The sequence below is a fragment of the Microcaecilia unicolor genome, chromosome 2 (assembly GCF_901765095.1).
Source record: "Microcaecilia unicolor chromosome 2, aMicUni1.1, whole genome shotgun sequence".
NCBI classification, from domain to species: domain Eukaryota; kingdom Metazoa; phylum Chordata; class Amphibia; order Gymnophiona; family Siphonopidae; genus Microcaecilia; species Microcaecilia unicolor.
The window spans coordinates 325,884,512-325,899,404 of record NC_044032.1 but is presented as its reverse complement, the minus strand read 5'-3'; the positions used below and the strand labels follow the sequence as shown (position 1 = coordinate 325,899,404).

The window sequence follows — 14,893 nt, the reverse complement described above, 5'->3', positions numbered from 1 at the left end:
TCTGGTTCCAGAAAGATCTGGGCCTAGAAGTCTCTTCTCACTCCCTCAGCTATCTCTCTGGAGCTCCCTCTACTGGCCCATGGAAGTCAACACTCAGCTAGATCCCTGGAGCTCCCCCTAGGGACCAGAATGGGCATTTTCCCGGTTTTCAGTGGGAGAGCGCCCTCTGGCGGCCTCCTCAAGTAAGGGCAGACATTGTGTTTATCACAGGTATCAGACAAAAGCTCCCTAAAACCAGCCCGAACCCGAGCCTGTCTCAACGTCGAGGAATGACAACCTCGAGGGGGATGCCAAGAAGTCGACCCCTACCTGGACTGTGGCGAAGCTTCCTCCGCCGACGTCAGTCAACCCGGGTGGCAAGCGGCACCGAGGTCGGGGACCTCACCACAGGCAAATGACCAGATGCCGCTTCAACAGACGGTGCAGAAGGCGCAAGCACCCCTGCCACTGAAGTAGACTGGCGCAGCAATCCCTCCAGAAGCGCTGGATGAAGGGCCTTGATGCACTCGTCGAGAGCCGCCATCGGAAAAGGCTGCGGGGCCGGTGTAGGGGCCGGTAGCAGAATCTGTGGGGGCTCGAGAGCCAGTACCAGGCTGCAAGAAGACCGACACATCGGCACCTCTTGTATAGAGGGTGAACGATGTGGTCGTTCGGCAGCCATTACCTGTGCTCTCGAAGTCGATGCCGCCGACCTCAGTACCGAGGCCGACGTCGAAGGACCGGACCGATCCACAAAAAGGTTTTCTTTTTGAACATCCCGAGACACTTGGGTCCGTTTTTTCATCATAGGACACAGCTTACAAGCAGGTGGTAGATGATCGGGCCCAAGGCACTGGAGACACCACGCGTGGGGGTCGGTACCCAAGATGGTCCAGTTGCACCAAGTACAACAATTAAAGCTGCTGGGTGTCCTCGATGTCATGGACGGAAAAACAGCGTCTGCAAAATTAAAGGACGCGATTGTGCCAATTAAAAGCACAAAAAGGGATACAAAAGACGGCCGCAACGAAAAGAAAAGAAACTTAAACTTAGTGACTAAAACTAAGAAAATAAAGGGAACTACTCTACTTTTTTTTTTTATTTTGTCTAAAACGAACAAAAAAGAAAAGAAGAAAAAGAAGGAATCACGCACCGACTCCTTCCTGTGCAAGAGGAAGAGCGAGAAAAATACCGTGTCACCTCAGACGCGGAGGAAAAAATACTGAGGTCCTTACTCATGCGACGGGTGGGAAACTGGTCCGCGCATGCGCGGTGCGCGCCACTCACGCGCCAGAAGACTCTGGAAGATTTTTGAGATTTTGCTAGCAAAACTTCCGTTCCTAGCCCGAAGTGGACGTCAACCCAAGTGTGAGAACAAGCAGCCTACTTGTCCGCGGAGAAAAATTTTATCCGATTCGTTTTAAATTTACTACTTTGTAGTTTCATTGCATGGCCCCAGGTCCTAGTATTTTTGGAGACAGTAAACAAGCGATTCAAATCTACCCGGTTCACTCCACTCATTATTTTATAGACCTCTATCATATCTCTCCTCGGCTGTCTTTTCTGTAAATTGAAGAGCCCTAGCCGCTTTAGCCTTTCCTCATAGGGAAGTCGTTCCAACCCCTTTATAATTTTCATCGCCCTTCTCTGCACCTTTTCTAATTCCATTATATATTTTTTGAGGTGCGGCGACCAGAATTGAAGACAATATTCGAGGTGCGGTCGTACCATGGAGTGATACAAAGGCATTATAACATCTTGATTTTTGTTTTCCATTCCTTTCCTAATAATACCTTACATTGTATTTGTTTTCTTAGCCGCAGCAGCACACTGAGCAGAAGGTTTCAACGTATCATCAACAACAACACCTAGATCCCTTTCTTGGTCGGTGACTCCTAACGTGGAACCTTGAATGACGTAGCTATAATTCGGGTTCCTCTTTCCCACATGCATCACTTTGCACTTGCTCACATTAAACATCATCTGCCATTTAGACGCCCAGTCTCCCAGTCTCGTATGGTCCTCTTGTAATTTTTCACAATCCTCCTGCGATTTAATGACTTTGAATATCTTTGTGTCATCGGCAAATTTAATTACCTCACTAGTTACTCCCATCTCTAGGTCATTTATAAATATGTTAAAAAGCAGCGGTCCCAGCACAGACCCCTTGGGAACCCCACTATCTACCCTTCTCCATTGAGAATACTGACCATTTAACCCTACTCTCCGTTTTCTTTTAACCAGTTTTTAATCCACAATAGAACACTACCTCCTATCCCATGACTCTCCAATTTCCTCTGGAGTCTTGCATGAGGTACTTTGTCAAATGCCTTCTGAAAATTCAGATACACAATATCAATCGGCTCACCTTTATCCACATGTTTGTTCACCCCTTCAAAGAAATATAGTAGATTGGTGAGGCAAGATTTCCCTTCACTAAATCCATGTTGACTTTGTCTCATTAATCCATGCTTTTGAATATGCTCTGTAATTTTGTTCTTAATAATAGTCTCTACCATTTTGCCCAGCACCGACGTCAGACTCACCGGTCTATAATTTCCCAGATCTCCTCTGGAATCTTTTTTAAAAATCGGCGTTACATTGGCCACCCTCCAATCTTCTGGTACCAAGCTCAATTTTAAAGATAAATTACATATTAGTAACAATAGCTCCGCAAGCTCATTTTTCAGTTCTATCTGTACTCTGGGATGAATACCATCCGGTCCAGGAGATTTGCTACTCTTCAGTTTGTAGACCTGCCCCATTACATCCTCCAGGTTTACAGAGAATTCATTAAGTTTTTCCAACTTGTCAGCTTTGAATACCATTTCCGGCACCGGTATCCCACCCAAATCTTCCTTGGTGAAGACCGAAGCAAAGAATTCATTTAATCTCTCCGCTACAGCTTTGTCTTCCCTGATCGCCCCTTTTACTACTCGGTCATCTAGCGGTCCAACCGATTCTTTTGCCAGCTTCCTGCTTTTAATATACCTAAAAAAAATTTACTGTGTTTTTGCCTCCAACGCAATCTTTTTTTCAAAGTCCCTCTTATCCTTCCTTATCAGCACTTTGCATTTGACTTGACATTCCTTATGCTGTTTCTTATTTTCAGTCGGTTCCTTATTCCATTTTCTGAAAGATTTTCTTTTAGCTCTAATAGCTTCCTTCGCCTCACGTTTTAACTACGCCGGCTGTCGTTTGGTCTTCCGTACTTTTTTAATACGCGAAATATATTTGTCCTGGGCTTTCAGGATGGTGTTTTTGAACAGCATCCACGCCTGATGTAAATTTTTGACCCTCGCAGTCACTCCTCTAAGTTTTTTTTTTTTCACCGTTCTTCTCATTTTATTATAGTCTCCTTTTTTTAAAGTTATACTTACTTCAAAGCTAATATCAAATCCGATCATATTATGATCACTGTTATCAAGCGGCCCCAGCACCATTACCTCCCGCACCATATCATGCGCTCCACTAAGGACTAGGTCTAGAATTTTTCTTTCTCTCATCGGTTCCTGTACCATCTGCTCCATAAAGCTGTCCTTGATTTCATCAAGGAATTTTACCTCCCTAGCATGCCCCGATGTTACATTTACCCAGTCAATATCATGGTAATTGAAATCACCCATTATTATTGTGTTGCCCATTTTGATTGCATCCCTAATTTCCTTTAACATTTCCACATCTGTCTGTTCATCCTGGCCAGGCGGACGGTAGTATACTCCTATTACTATCCTTTTCCCCTTTGCACATGGAATTTCAATCCACAGTGATTCCAAGAAGTGTTTTGTTTCCTGCAGAATTTTCAATCTATTTGATTCAAGGCTCTCCTTAATATACAGTGCTACCTGTAAGCATTTATAGATGAATAACTCTTCTGGGCAAAGCTACCCAATGAGTAATTCCCAGGTTCCGTTTACAGGAGTCTGGCTAAACCAACTTCCTAGCTCCGTCCAGGGGTTATATATTATAAAGGAACCTGGCTTTTCTGGGCCTACACCAGAACTTTTCTTCTGTTAGAGAGAACTGGAATAAAAGTAAAGTCACTGCTGTGAAAGATATTAATTTATTATATAGGTAAGAAAATAGAATAATACACCCTACACTACAGCTCAGCTGTACAAATGTAGCTCCCTTATGCTGATAAGCAACTGTAGAATGTATTGTCTAACTAAAACACTGATATCACTGGTTACTAGGTTATTACACTGTTACAAGAAATGATTTACTTGGGGAAAGAGCTCTAGAGCACTCACTACTGTTTATAATTTAAGCGCAGGTGCTGTATTTATAAGTTTTAGGATATTAATTTCTCCACCAATCACCAAAGGTGATAATTGCAATAAATTAAATAAATTAAGTATATATAAAAGATACCATATACTCAGAACACAAAGAGACCGTATTTTTAGCTTCAAAAAGGTTGATTTAATATACAATTGCACACGAGAGGTAGGTTTTAAGAGATCTTTACAGATAATCTGTGCTTAAGTAAGGCAAGGTAGCAGGTCTAGATCAAAAGTTATGTTACTTACAAGTCCTTGTTACACAGTATGAACAGCATTAGGTAAGCATATGTTTGCAGGACAGGAGAGCTTCTGCAGTGAGTGGATCTGAGTTGCTTGCAGTTGAAGAGAATCTGAATCTTGGGGAAACAGCTTTTGCTTTTATATCTTGCAAGCTGCAGGAGGATATACCATGTGGATCTTTGTCCTGGTTTCCTGGTTTCCACATGACCCTTGGGCATTTGCAAAGCATTGTGGTATCTTGGTCTCATGTCTTATGACATCACAAGACTTGCTGTCTGAATCTTGCTGACAAATGGTCTTTTGATGTGAAAAGGCTTCCTGCTCAGTCTCTGGAGCAGATACACATTACAAGTCCTTCCTTTCTGCACATGTCTGAAAGCTGATGGGAGGGGCAGGTATACCTTTGACAAGCAAATGTCCTGTTTATGGTTTCCTCTGAGTTCTTTGTCTTCAATGGGTTCTCCAGACTTTCAGTCTCTTGGGTCTTTGGTTTTCAGAGATGTCCTGATGAGCGTCCAGGTACCCACCTTAGTCATGCTTTTGTTCAGTCCTTTTAGGTGGGAGGGCAGAGAGAGTTTTATTTCTCTTTGTCTTTGTTAAGTGTTTGTAACTGACTATCCCTGCTATCAGAAGTTCCCAGAAAAAGGAATGGGGAGAGAGGGGCTTGAAATGAAACTATTTTCTCTGCTGCAGTGTCAAATATTTATATATTTAAAAGCTGCACAAATATATTGGTGTATATATATGTATCTGATCCAACACAACATCATGCTACACATTTAATTCTGATGATTGGCTTATACCATAACAACACAATCCTGATTAGTAATACTGACTAGGTCATGAAGTAATACAGTTAGCAGCACATCTTCCTGATCACAAAGTTCTGACTAACTCGCCTTTGCTGAGGTAAGAACCCACTAGCTAATCCTCGACTATGGGAAATAAATCTCTGTAATCCTCACCGAGCTGACTCCAGGTGGTCTCTCAGATGAAGTGGACACAGGTTTTTCCCTTTAGACTCCAGCTGTTTTCCACAGTGAGTCCCCGTCTTAGGAAACAGCACAGGCTCTCTGCAGCATGCAGGATTACAGTCTCTCTGGCCGGTAGAGCTGAACCAACAGGTACTTTCTTCAGATGGTCAGTTCACAAGGTTGTGGACCACTTCAGGTCTCGCTGGTCTTCTTTTCAGCTACCCTTCTTCCAGTAGAACCAGACAAATTCTCCCTTTCTTCTTTTCTTTCTTCTTCTGTCTGTCTTCTCTTCTCTGTCCTTTTTCTGGTTCCCGCTCTCTGGCCCCTGATTCCCAGGTGACCAGACCGCAACCAATCAGGATCTTGTCCAGCTCCTTCCCTGAGCAAGAAAAACCTTTTTGATCTTCCAGTTGTTACATTGTGGTATGCATTCCTGTCTCTCATCAGACTCGCTGGCACCATGGCCTTACCCCCTGTAGCTCATCAGGGAGGTGCAAGGGTCAGGTAGCCCACTGCATATCCTTGAGATTTTTCCAGACCTGCCAGTTATTTACCACAAGCAGAGCTCTGCCACAAACAGAAAGTTGAATCTGCTTGGTCACTGAAGTGCAGGGTCTTAGTTCACAGACTCCATCTTGACATAGTTGTATACACAGGCAGAGACCAGCAGAGTGAGGCTCACAGGGAAATAGCTCTACCTACCCCTTCACCAATTTGATCCACCCTATCACTACGATATAATTTGTACCCTGTTATGACAGGTCCCACTGGTTATCCTCCTTCCACCAGGTCTCAGAGATGCCTATTATATCTAATTTTTCATTTAGTGCAATATATTCTAACTCTCCCATCTTATTTCTTAGGCTCCTTGCATTCGCATATAGACATTTCAAAGTATGTTTGTTGTTCCTATTTACATCATGCTTAGTACTTGACAGTATTAATTTGCAATCTTTTGTCTGATTTTTATTTTTATTTAGGGACACCTGATCTACTATGGTCTCTTTTGCAACCTTACTATCAGGATACCCTTTCTTCCCTGTTTTGGTGGTATCTTTGAAAGATACCTTATCCCGAACCATGCGCTTTTGAGCGACTGTCGGCCTTCCCCACGTTGAGAGAATATCATCAAGTACCAAGAAATGCAGTCTTGAGACAAAATGTGGCAGAAAGATAAATAAATATACCTCATTGTTTCGGGTGCCATTGGCTTGATTAAAAAGAATTTCCAAACACGCCTGGATAAGTTGCCTATACACGTTACATCTTATGAACTCCAGAGGGAAACTCTCTTTGGAACAATGCAAATTTTACAGTGAGTGTTAGCAGAAAATTTGAGAGACTGAGATCATACTCCACATGCCCTAGTCAAGGAGTGAGGTTCATTATTGTCATAGTATGTGCAAATCTAACCTATTTGGAGAAATTGTCCCAAGACAAGCAAAGGTGACACTTCTATGGATGAGAATTGTTTGAAATTAGAACAGTGCATCAGTCACATAGGGGCTCATTTTCAAAAGAGAAGAATGTCTAAAAAGTGGCATAAGCACAAAGAGCCTTCAAGGAAAGGGGTATCAACTCAAATTTATTCAACAGACCTGACACAGTCTGTGTTTGAGCAAAACTGCCTGCATCAGTGGTCATAAAGCAGAAGTTAGACATTTTTCTCACCAAAATTCCAAATCGGTATTTTCAAAACCCATTTTCCAAACATTTTTCTATGCAGTTCGTTCAAAGTTGGACTTAGACATCATATCGAAAATGCCCCTCCATGTTAGTATCTTAAGAGGAATGTTTTTTAAAGAAACAATCCTTTGAAGTTAAAAACAAACCATTTGAAGTTAAAATAATAAAATACTTTGGCATCAACAAGAAAGATCTGGGTTTCCTGTCACATTATAAACCATAAAATTTATACTGCTTTGCCACCTTCTGATCATCCATCCATCTCTCCCTATTTCTCACCCCCCTTCCTTTTACCTTTGAGGTGGTCATCTTTTGTTCATACCAGGGGCGTAGCCACGGGTGGGCCTGGGTGGGCCTGGGCCCACCCACTTTGGGCTCAGGCCCACCCAGCAACGGTGCACCTCACAAACGTCAATAATAAAAGAATTGTCTCCCCAGCCCAAACCGCAACTTCTCCCTGCCTGCTGCGCTGCTCACTTCAGTTTAAGGTTTTGCTCCCTCCTTCCCTGCTCGTTCCCTTATCATCGTTGTCTGCAGCAGAGCTGCGCGGTGCCGGGGGCGGGCTGTCTGTATGCTGCTGTGCTTGCCGCTGGCCCCGCCTCTTCGAAAAAGATTATCAGGGAAGGTGAAGCCGGCCGGAAGAAGGAACAGGAAGCAGTCACGGCAGCATGCTAATGGACCCGGTGCCTTGCGGCTTTGCTGTAGCGTTAGATGGCGGCGCTGCCCAGCAGCCCAACGGAGAGGGAAGGGAAAGAAGGCCTGCAGCATGCCGGTGGGAGAGAACAAAACCTGCATCGGGTGGCGGGCGGGCGGGGGGGGGAAGAGAGGGGAAAATGTGCAGCATGTTGGCGGGTGGCTGGGGGGGAGGGAGGGAGAGAAAAATCTGCAGCATGCTGGGGCAGTAGGGAGGGAAGCATCAAAACCTGCAGCGGGTGGCTGGGGGGAGGAAGAGAAAAAGATCTGCAGAATGCCAGTTGTGGCTGGGGAGAGGGAAAGAAAAAAACCTGCAGCATGCTGGCAGATGGCGTGGAGGGGTCAGGGAGAGAGGGAGAGACAGGAGCACTATTGGGATAATGAAGTCAGAAATGCTAGGTGGGGTGGAGGAATAATTGTTTGATGTAGGGAGAGGGATGGAGAGATGCTGCAAGGGGAAAGAGAGGGAGAATTATTGGATATGGCTGGGGTGGGAGAGGGAAGGAAAGGCTGCATAGGAATGGTAAAGGACCAGAGAGAAAAAAAGTGTTGGACATGGAAGTGGAAGGAAGGGAGGGAGAGATGAGAGGGGAAATGTTGAACATGGCATTGAGGTGAGGGGAAAGAAGGATGGAGAGATGCTGTGTGGTGGTGGGGGGGGGGGGGGTAGAGAGAGATGTTAGACCAGGGGCTCAAGGCAGGGAGAGAGGGAGATAGTGGACAATGAGAGAGAGGGAGAAGAAAAGTTGGACATGTAGGTGGAGGAGAGGAAAGGAGAGATGCGTAAGCAGGGGAGGGGAGAAAGAGGGAAGATGGATCCAGGGAGAGAAGATGGACAATGGATGGTAGGGAAGGGAAAAATGCTGGACAATGGGGGAGGGGAGAGAGATGGGACAGGAATATGCTGGTGGTGGGAGGTAGAAGGGATAGGGAGATAGGCTACGAGGGTATGGAGGGAAGAAAGAGGGAACAGATACTGGGCTGGCAGGGTGGAGGGAGGGAGACACAGGGAATGATGAAAAACATGTGGGAGAGGCCCAGGGACTAAAGATGGCAAGGAAATGAATGAGAGGGTAGTGATTACAGGGGGTAGAAATATGGTAATGGCGCGTAGATTGAAAATGGAAGGAAATTGGAAGGCTGGGAAGGAGAGAGATGGGGAATGGGAGAGCTAGATGGAGATGGAAATGTGATAGATATCTGAAAAGTAAAAAGAAGGAAAAGATTTAGAGGATGAAATTTGAGTGTACAGAGGCAGAAAAGAAAAAAAAAGAAAGAAAGAGCTAAAATGGAAAGATCAATATTTCAGAGGCAGGTGTAGTGAGGAAATGAAACGAGAGGAGAGAAAAGACAAATGGACAGCCGCTTGAAGCAGAAGACAGACAGAAAAGCAGGAAAGAGAAACTGGAACCAACATGAAGGAAAAATAAAATGTCCAGACAACAAAGGTAGAAAAATCATTTTATTTTGAATGTTTTAAATGGAATATGTTAGCTTTGGGAAATGTGCATAGTGGATGTCTTTTTATTGTGTTAAGTAGAAAAGGAAATGCGCTTTTGTTTTTGTTTTTTTTCTTCAGTGTTGCTGTACATGCTAAGGTTTCCAAGTTCAATTTTGTCTACATATTTTTATTTCTAATTTGTGATCCCTTGTTCTGTAATTTGTAAGGGTCTGTCAGTGTGACTGTAACGGCAGATAAGGAGATTGGAGAGGAGGCGGAGAGGGAATTGGGGGAGGGGCTTTATTTTCTGCCCTGGTCACCAGCATGGCAAACAGCAACCCTGACCCTTGCTGTAGCTAGTGGGGATCCTCAAGCCCTACTAGCTGGGGATCTCCTCTGAAGCTAGCCAGAGCTCCCTTCTACTGAGCTTGGTAGATGGGGGCATCCTCGAGCCACTGACAACTAAGCATGTATGGGGTGCTGGCATCAGTGGTTCGAGGAGTTGCTGCTGCCTGCTGGGCTTGATGGAGGGGAGTTCTGGCAATCTTTAGTGAAGGTCTTCAGCTGACAGAGATTGGGGATCCTTATCAGCTAAAGTATTTATATTTTGAGTTGGGAAGTGCTGGGGGAGGGGGATAGAGAGAAAATTTTGTGCCCACCCACTTTGTGTTCAGGCCCACCCAAATTGGCTGTCTGGCTACGCCACTGGTTCATACTTGTCTAAGGCTGTCAACTGGACCAGATTTGCAGGGCAGGATTGATCTAGTTCTGGGTTTACCCCATTGCATGAAGGGACTTGTAGTTCTGGACTGGATATTGCGAATCTGGATTCATTTGTGAGCCTTATACTTGTCCTGACTTGAGAAAGAAGTTCCTGGCTTTCAGCGTTAGTCAAAAAATGTATTAAGCTAATCCAATAAAAATGGGATCATCTTGGGGTTTTCTGATGTTTTTGTTGTATTTTTATTTATTGACCTTTCAGGTGGTCTAACAGCAACCACACTACTTCATCTAACATAGGGTTGAAATTCAAACGTTTGTTTTGATTTATATATCTTCCTAAACCAAGTTGTGGTGTATATATTACAACAGTATAAATATAACAGAAAACTAATTAGTACACAGGCCCTTTTACTAAATCATGTTAAGTGCTAATGCACAGTTATTGGGAAAAAAAGCTTGCTGCAAAAGGTTTTTTGCATAATTTTGCCTATCAGCATGCATTAATCACACGCTTTTTTTTCGGGAGAGAGCGTGTCATGGGAAGAATGAGCTTAGAAGCATTATCTAGTTAGCACATTCAGATTAGTACGTTCTAACTAGATAACGCAGTATTAAAGTGGGAGCACCTATCTAGTGCTCCTATGTTAAATTTTTCAGGAAAAGTGTGCTAATGCAAACGTTAGTGCAAAACCTAAAAAAAAAATAATTGAAACATTCCTTAAATATTGCTATGCTAGAAATGGGCTTACAGTGCGGGGAAAGTCCCGCGTTAAAACACGCTAAGCCTATTCCCTAATCAGTTTTAGTAAAAGGACTCCATAATTATTTAATGGTTTGGATATCTTTTTTTCATGTTATATCATTGGTAGCAAATTTTGCCGTTACCCATACACAATTTATAAGATCTAATAGTCTTGTTCCATTGCCAATATTTATGCCTTTTTTTTTCTTTTTGCAAATTTACGGTTTCAATAGGAACGTCCTGCCAAACCTGATGTTCCATGGTTGTCCAAAACGATCTGGCATATGTGCTGTGATTTAGAAGACACACTTGAATGCTTCAAAGGGCTCAAAAAAGAAATATTGTCCACACCAATCGCTATTAATTTAGGTAATGTCACAAATTCATTCATTCATTCATTTCTTGTAGTAAACCAAAGACGTAGAAGGTGGTTTATGTCACGATTGTGACTTTTTTCCTTGGCTGTGCTCTCCTCGCCCTCTGGTGGCCAGAACCGGTGACTGCCATAGATTGTCTTGCTGTCTCCCTACACATCCCAGACTTTCATTCCGGTCCGGGCCAGATATTCTAGCCCTCCAGACTTGGTTTGAAGTTTGGCAGCTAGCCTCACCAGTAGCTGCCTTGTGATTCCAGCAGCTGAGCTTCAGCTGCTGATGGGCTTATTAACCACCTGGAAACCTTCTGAGTTTGCCTTTGCATCACCTAAGGTCTCTGGGTATGTTGGTGTGCTCTGTTGCACTTCTGCCTAGTCTGTTTATTGTCTGAAATCCTTGCCTGGTTCTAGTCTAGTTTTTGTGTAGCTTAGCTTGTACTTTATTGCTTGTTTCCTAGTCTTGTTTCTTATTTGTATTTCTTTGTCTGGTCCTTGGTGAGTCTGTGTGTAGGTTAGCTATTAGCTTTAGTTGCTAGTTCCCTTCTTAGTGGCTGCTTGGCAGCTTTCTGTTCTTGCTCTTTTGTCTGTCTGTGTTTTTCCCTAGTGGCTGCTTGGCAGCTTTCAGTCCTGGTCCTTTAGTCTGTCCACTTTCTGTCTTGTGTTGTATTGTTTGTCTGTGAGTTCTAGCCCAGTTTCCTGCCTTGCCTCCCATGTTTGTTCCTTTTCCCGCTGACCCTCAGTCCCTGTTGGTCTGGCTTGCTTCTGAGTCCCATTCCCTGAGTGGGTTCCTGGATCCGGTAAGTCCTGCCGGCTGCCCGCACCTAGGGTCTCAACCCCTGGGGAATGCAGTCAAGTGTAGGTGAAGGCTTGCTCCAGTCCTGTGTTCCAGTATTAGTCCAGAGTGTTCCTGCTTATTTATCTATGTCTGCACCCTGCCTTGTTGTTGTGCTAGCCCAGTGCTGGTTGGGTTTTTTTTCCTGCCACTGCCGCTCTATGGCAGTGGTCCAAGGGCACCACAAGTGTAACAGGAAGGGAGTTTGGGCCTGGGTCCACCTGCCTGAAGTGCACTGCAGCCACAAAAAACTGCTCCAGGGACCTGCATACTGCTGTCAGGGAGCTAGGTATGACATTTCAGGCTGGCATAGAGGCTGGCAAAAAAGGTTTTAAAAAATTTTTTTTTGGGTGGGAGGGGGTTGGTGACCACTGGGGGAGTAAGGGGGGAGGTGATCTCCGATTCCCTCCGGTAGTCATTTGGTCAGTTGGGGCACCTTTTTGAAGCTTGGTCCTGAAAAAAAAGGGACCAAGTGAAGCCAGCGAAATGCTCGTCAGGGCTAGCTTTCTTTTTTCCATTATCGGGCGAAGCCGGCCATCTCCTGACCATGCCCCCATCCCGCCTTCGCTACCCTACCGACACGCCCCCTTGAAGTTTGGCCGGCTCCGCGACAGAAAGCAGTTGGCGCCGGCCAAAATCGGCTTTCGATTATACTGATTTGGCCGGGTTCAGGAGATCGCCGGCCATCTCCCGATTTGTGTCAGAAGATGGCCGGCAAGCTCCTTCGAAAATAAGCAGGATAGTATAAAAAATCCAATAACTTAAAGAAAATCTATCATTATTGAAAAAGTAATATTATGCATGTGCCTTGTTTGTATTGATTATATAGGACGCCTCAAAATTCAGATTAATCCCAACTCTTGGGAAGGCTATTCTTCTCAAGGACAAAAAGAAAAAGATGACAAAAGTAATCAAGTGGACAATGACTGGAATACAAAACTGAAAATGTTTCAGAAATTGATCATTGTTAAAAGTTTATTGGAAGAAAAGGTGAGTTTTATTTGAAATGAAACTAAAATGATTATTTAAAAATATGTTTTAAAAAATGGACAATACAGTATGAGTGCATTATTGTCAAAATAATAAACCAAGAAGCAAAGTAATTTTGGCCAGTATATTGTTGCCCACTGAAGAGATCTTCTTTAAAAGAGATATTATTTAAAACTGATACAATCTAAAGCAATGCTTCTCAACCCAGTCCTTGGGGCACACCAAGGAAATCCACAATAAATATGCATCCTACCCCTGTGAGAAATTTCTTCAATAAGTTACACTGAATATATATTGACTTTCCCCAGTAACTCTGATTATTTTGAATATTTAACAATTCTTTGTTTATTACACCATCACAAAGTTACAAATCTGTAAAAACTCCCTTGTCCTCACTGCTTCAATCATTCATACCATACACCACACTACACTCTAACAATAAATACACAGTGAGGGGCATAATCGAACGTCACCGGCGATCTATTTTGGCGGCAGCACTACAGCTGGCCGGCCATGTTTTTTTCCGATAATACGGTTTAGCCCGGCCAAATGCCAGAGTTCGCCGGGTTTGAGATGGCCGATTTTGTTTTTCAGCGATAATGGAAACAAATGCCGGCGAACTCAAACCTGGCGACATCCAAGGCATTTGGTCGTGGGAGCAGCCAGCATTTGTAGTGCACTGGTCCCCCTCACATGCCAGGACACCAACTGGGCACCCTAGGGGTCAGTGTGGTGGACCTCAGAAAAAGCTCTCACATGCATAGCTCCCTTACTTTGGGTGCTGAGCCCCCAACCCCCACTACCCACAAATGTACAACACTACTGTATCTCTTAGGGGTGAAGGGGGCAACTACATGTGGGTACAGTGGGTTTTGCAGGGCTCCCATTTACCAGCACAAGTGTTACAGATAGGGGGGGATGGGCCTGGGTCCGCCTGCCTTAAGTGCACTGCGGTACCCACTAAAGGTGCTCCAGGGACCTGCATACACGCAGGCCTCTAGGACTTGTTGCTGCTGTATAACCTTGGCACACCAGTTGACACCTGAAGACTAATCTCTTTGAAGAAGTCCTTTATTTGAATACGCACGTTTACTCACAGTTAACTGCAGATCAGAGGTTGTGCCCCACTGGCAAAGAGTCTCCCTGGTACTGAGATTAGCAGTAGGTCAGAGCTGGCAGAAAGGTGTACAATGCCCTTTTTCAGCAACATTCAAGGTAATAACTAAGTTCTCTAACTTGGGTAACACATGAAAGGGATCTAAAAGTGGCTTACATGGCCACTACCTCATGGACTACCGGAAACAAAACTGGACACACTCTGACCCAGTTAGCAGGGGGAAAAGCACCATGGGAGTAGAGCCCACTACCCTATACCCACCACAATGCATTGCTGATGTGACTCTGCACTCACCCGAGAGCCACATCACAACCAGGGAACGGCTGTCAGAAGATAGAACACATTCTGCTGTCATGGAGGTGAGTACGGCATTTGAGGCTGGCATAGAGGCTGGCAAAATATGTTTATAATTGTGCTTTTTAGTGTGGTAGGGGGTTGGTGACCACTGGAGGAGTATGGGGAGGTCATCACCGATTCCTTCTGGTGGTCATCTGGGGCACCTTTTTGAGGCTTGGTCGTGAAAATAAAAGGACCAAGTAAACCCAGCGAAATACTGCTTAACGCTGCTTTTTTTTTCCATTATCCGTGAAAGCCGGCCATCTGGTAGCCACGCCCATGCCCGCCCATGCCCCGCCTTCACTACGCCGCCGACACGCCCCCTTGAACTTTCGCCGGCGAGGTGACGGGAAAGCGGCGATGCTGTCAAAACAGCCGCTTTTGATTATACCGATTTGGCTGCTTTTGAGAGATCGCCGGCCATCTCCCGATTTATGTCGGGGAAATGGCCGGCGATCACTTTCGAAAATAAGCTTGAGTG

The 14,893-nt window shown here is 44.6% G+C and overlaps 1 protein-coding gene across 1 annotated transcript in view; it reads left to right on the top strand.

The window, feature by feature from the left end:
* The window catches only part of DNAH6 (dynein axonemal heavy chain 6), a 2,906,060-nt gene that overhangs the window by 2,133,766 nt on the left and 757,401 nt on the right, over positions 1-14,893 (top strand). The window contains exons 64-65 of the mRNA XM_030192089.1: positions 10,998-11,133; positions 12,799-12,959. Of these exons, the coding sequence (XP_030047949.1) occupies positions 10,998-11,133; positions 12,799-12,959 (297 nt within the window). The remainder of the gene's footprint in view (positions 1-10,997; positions 11,134-12,798; positions 12,960-14,893) is intronic.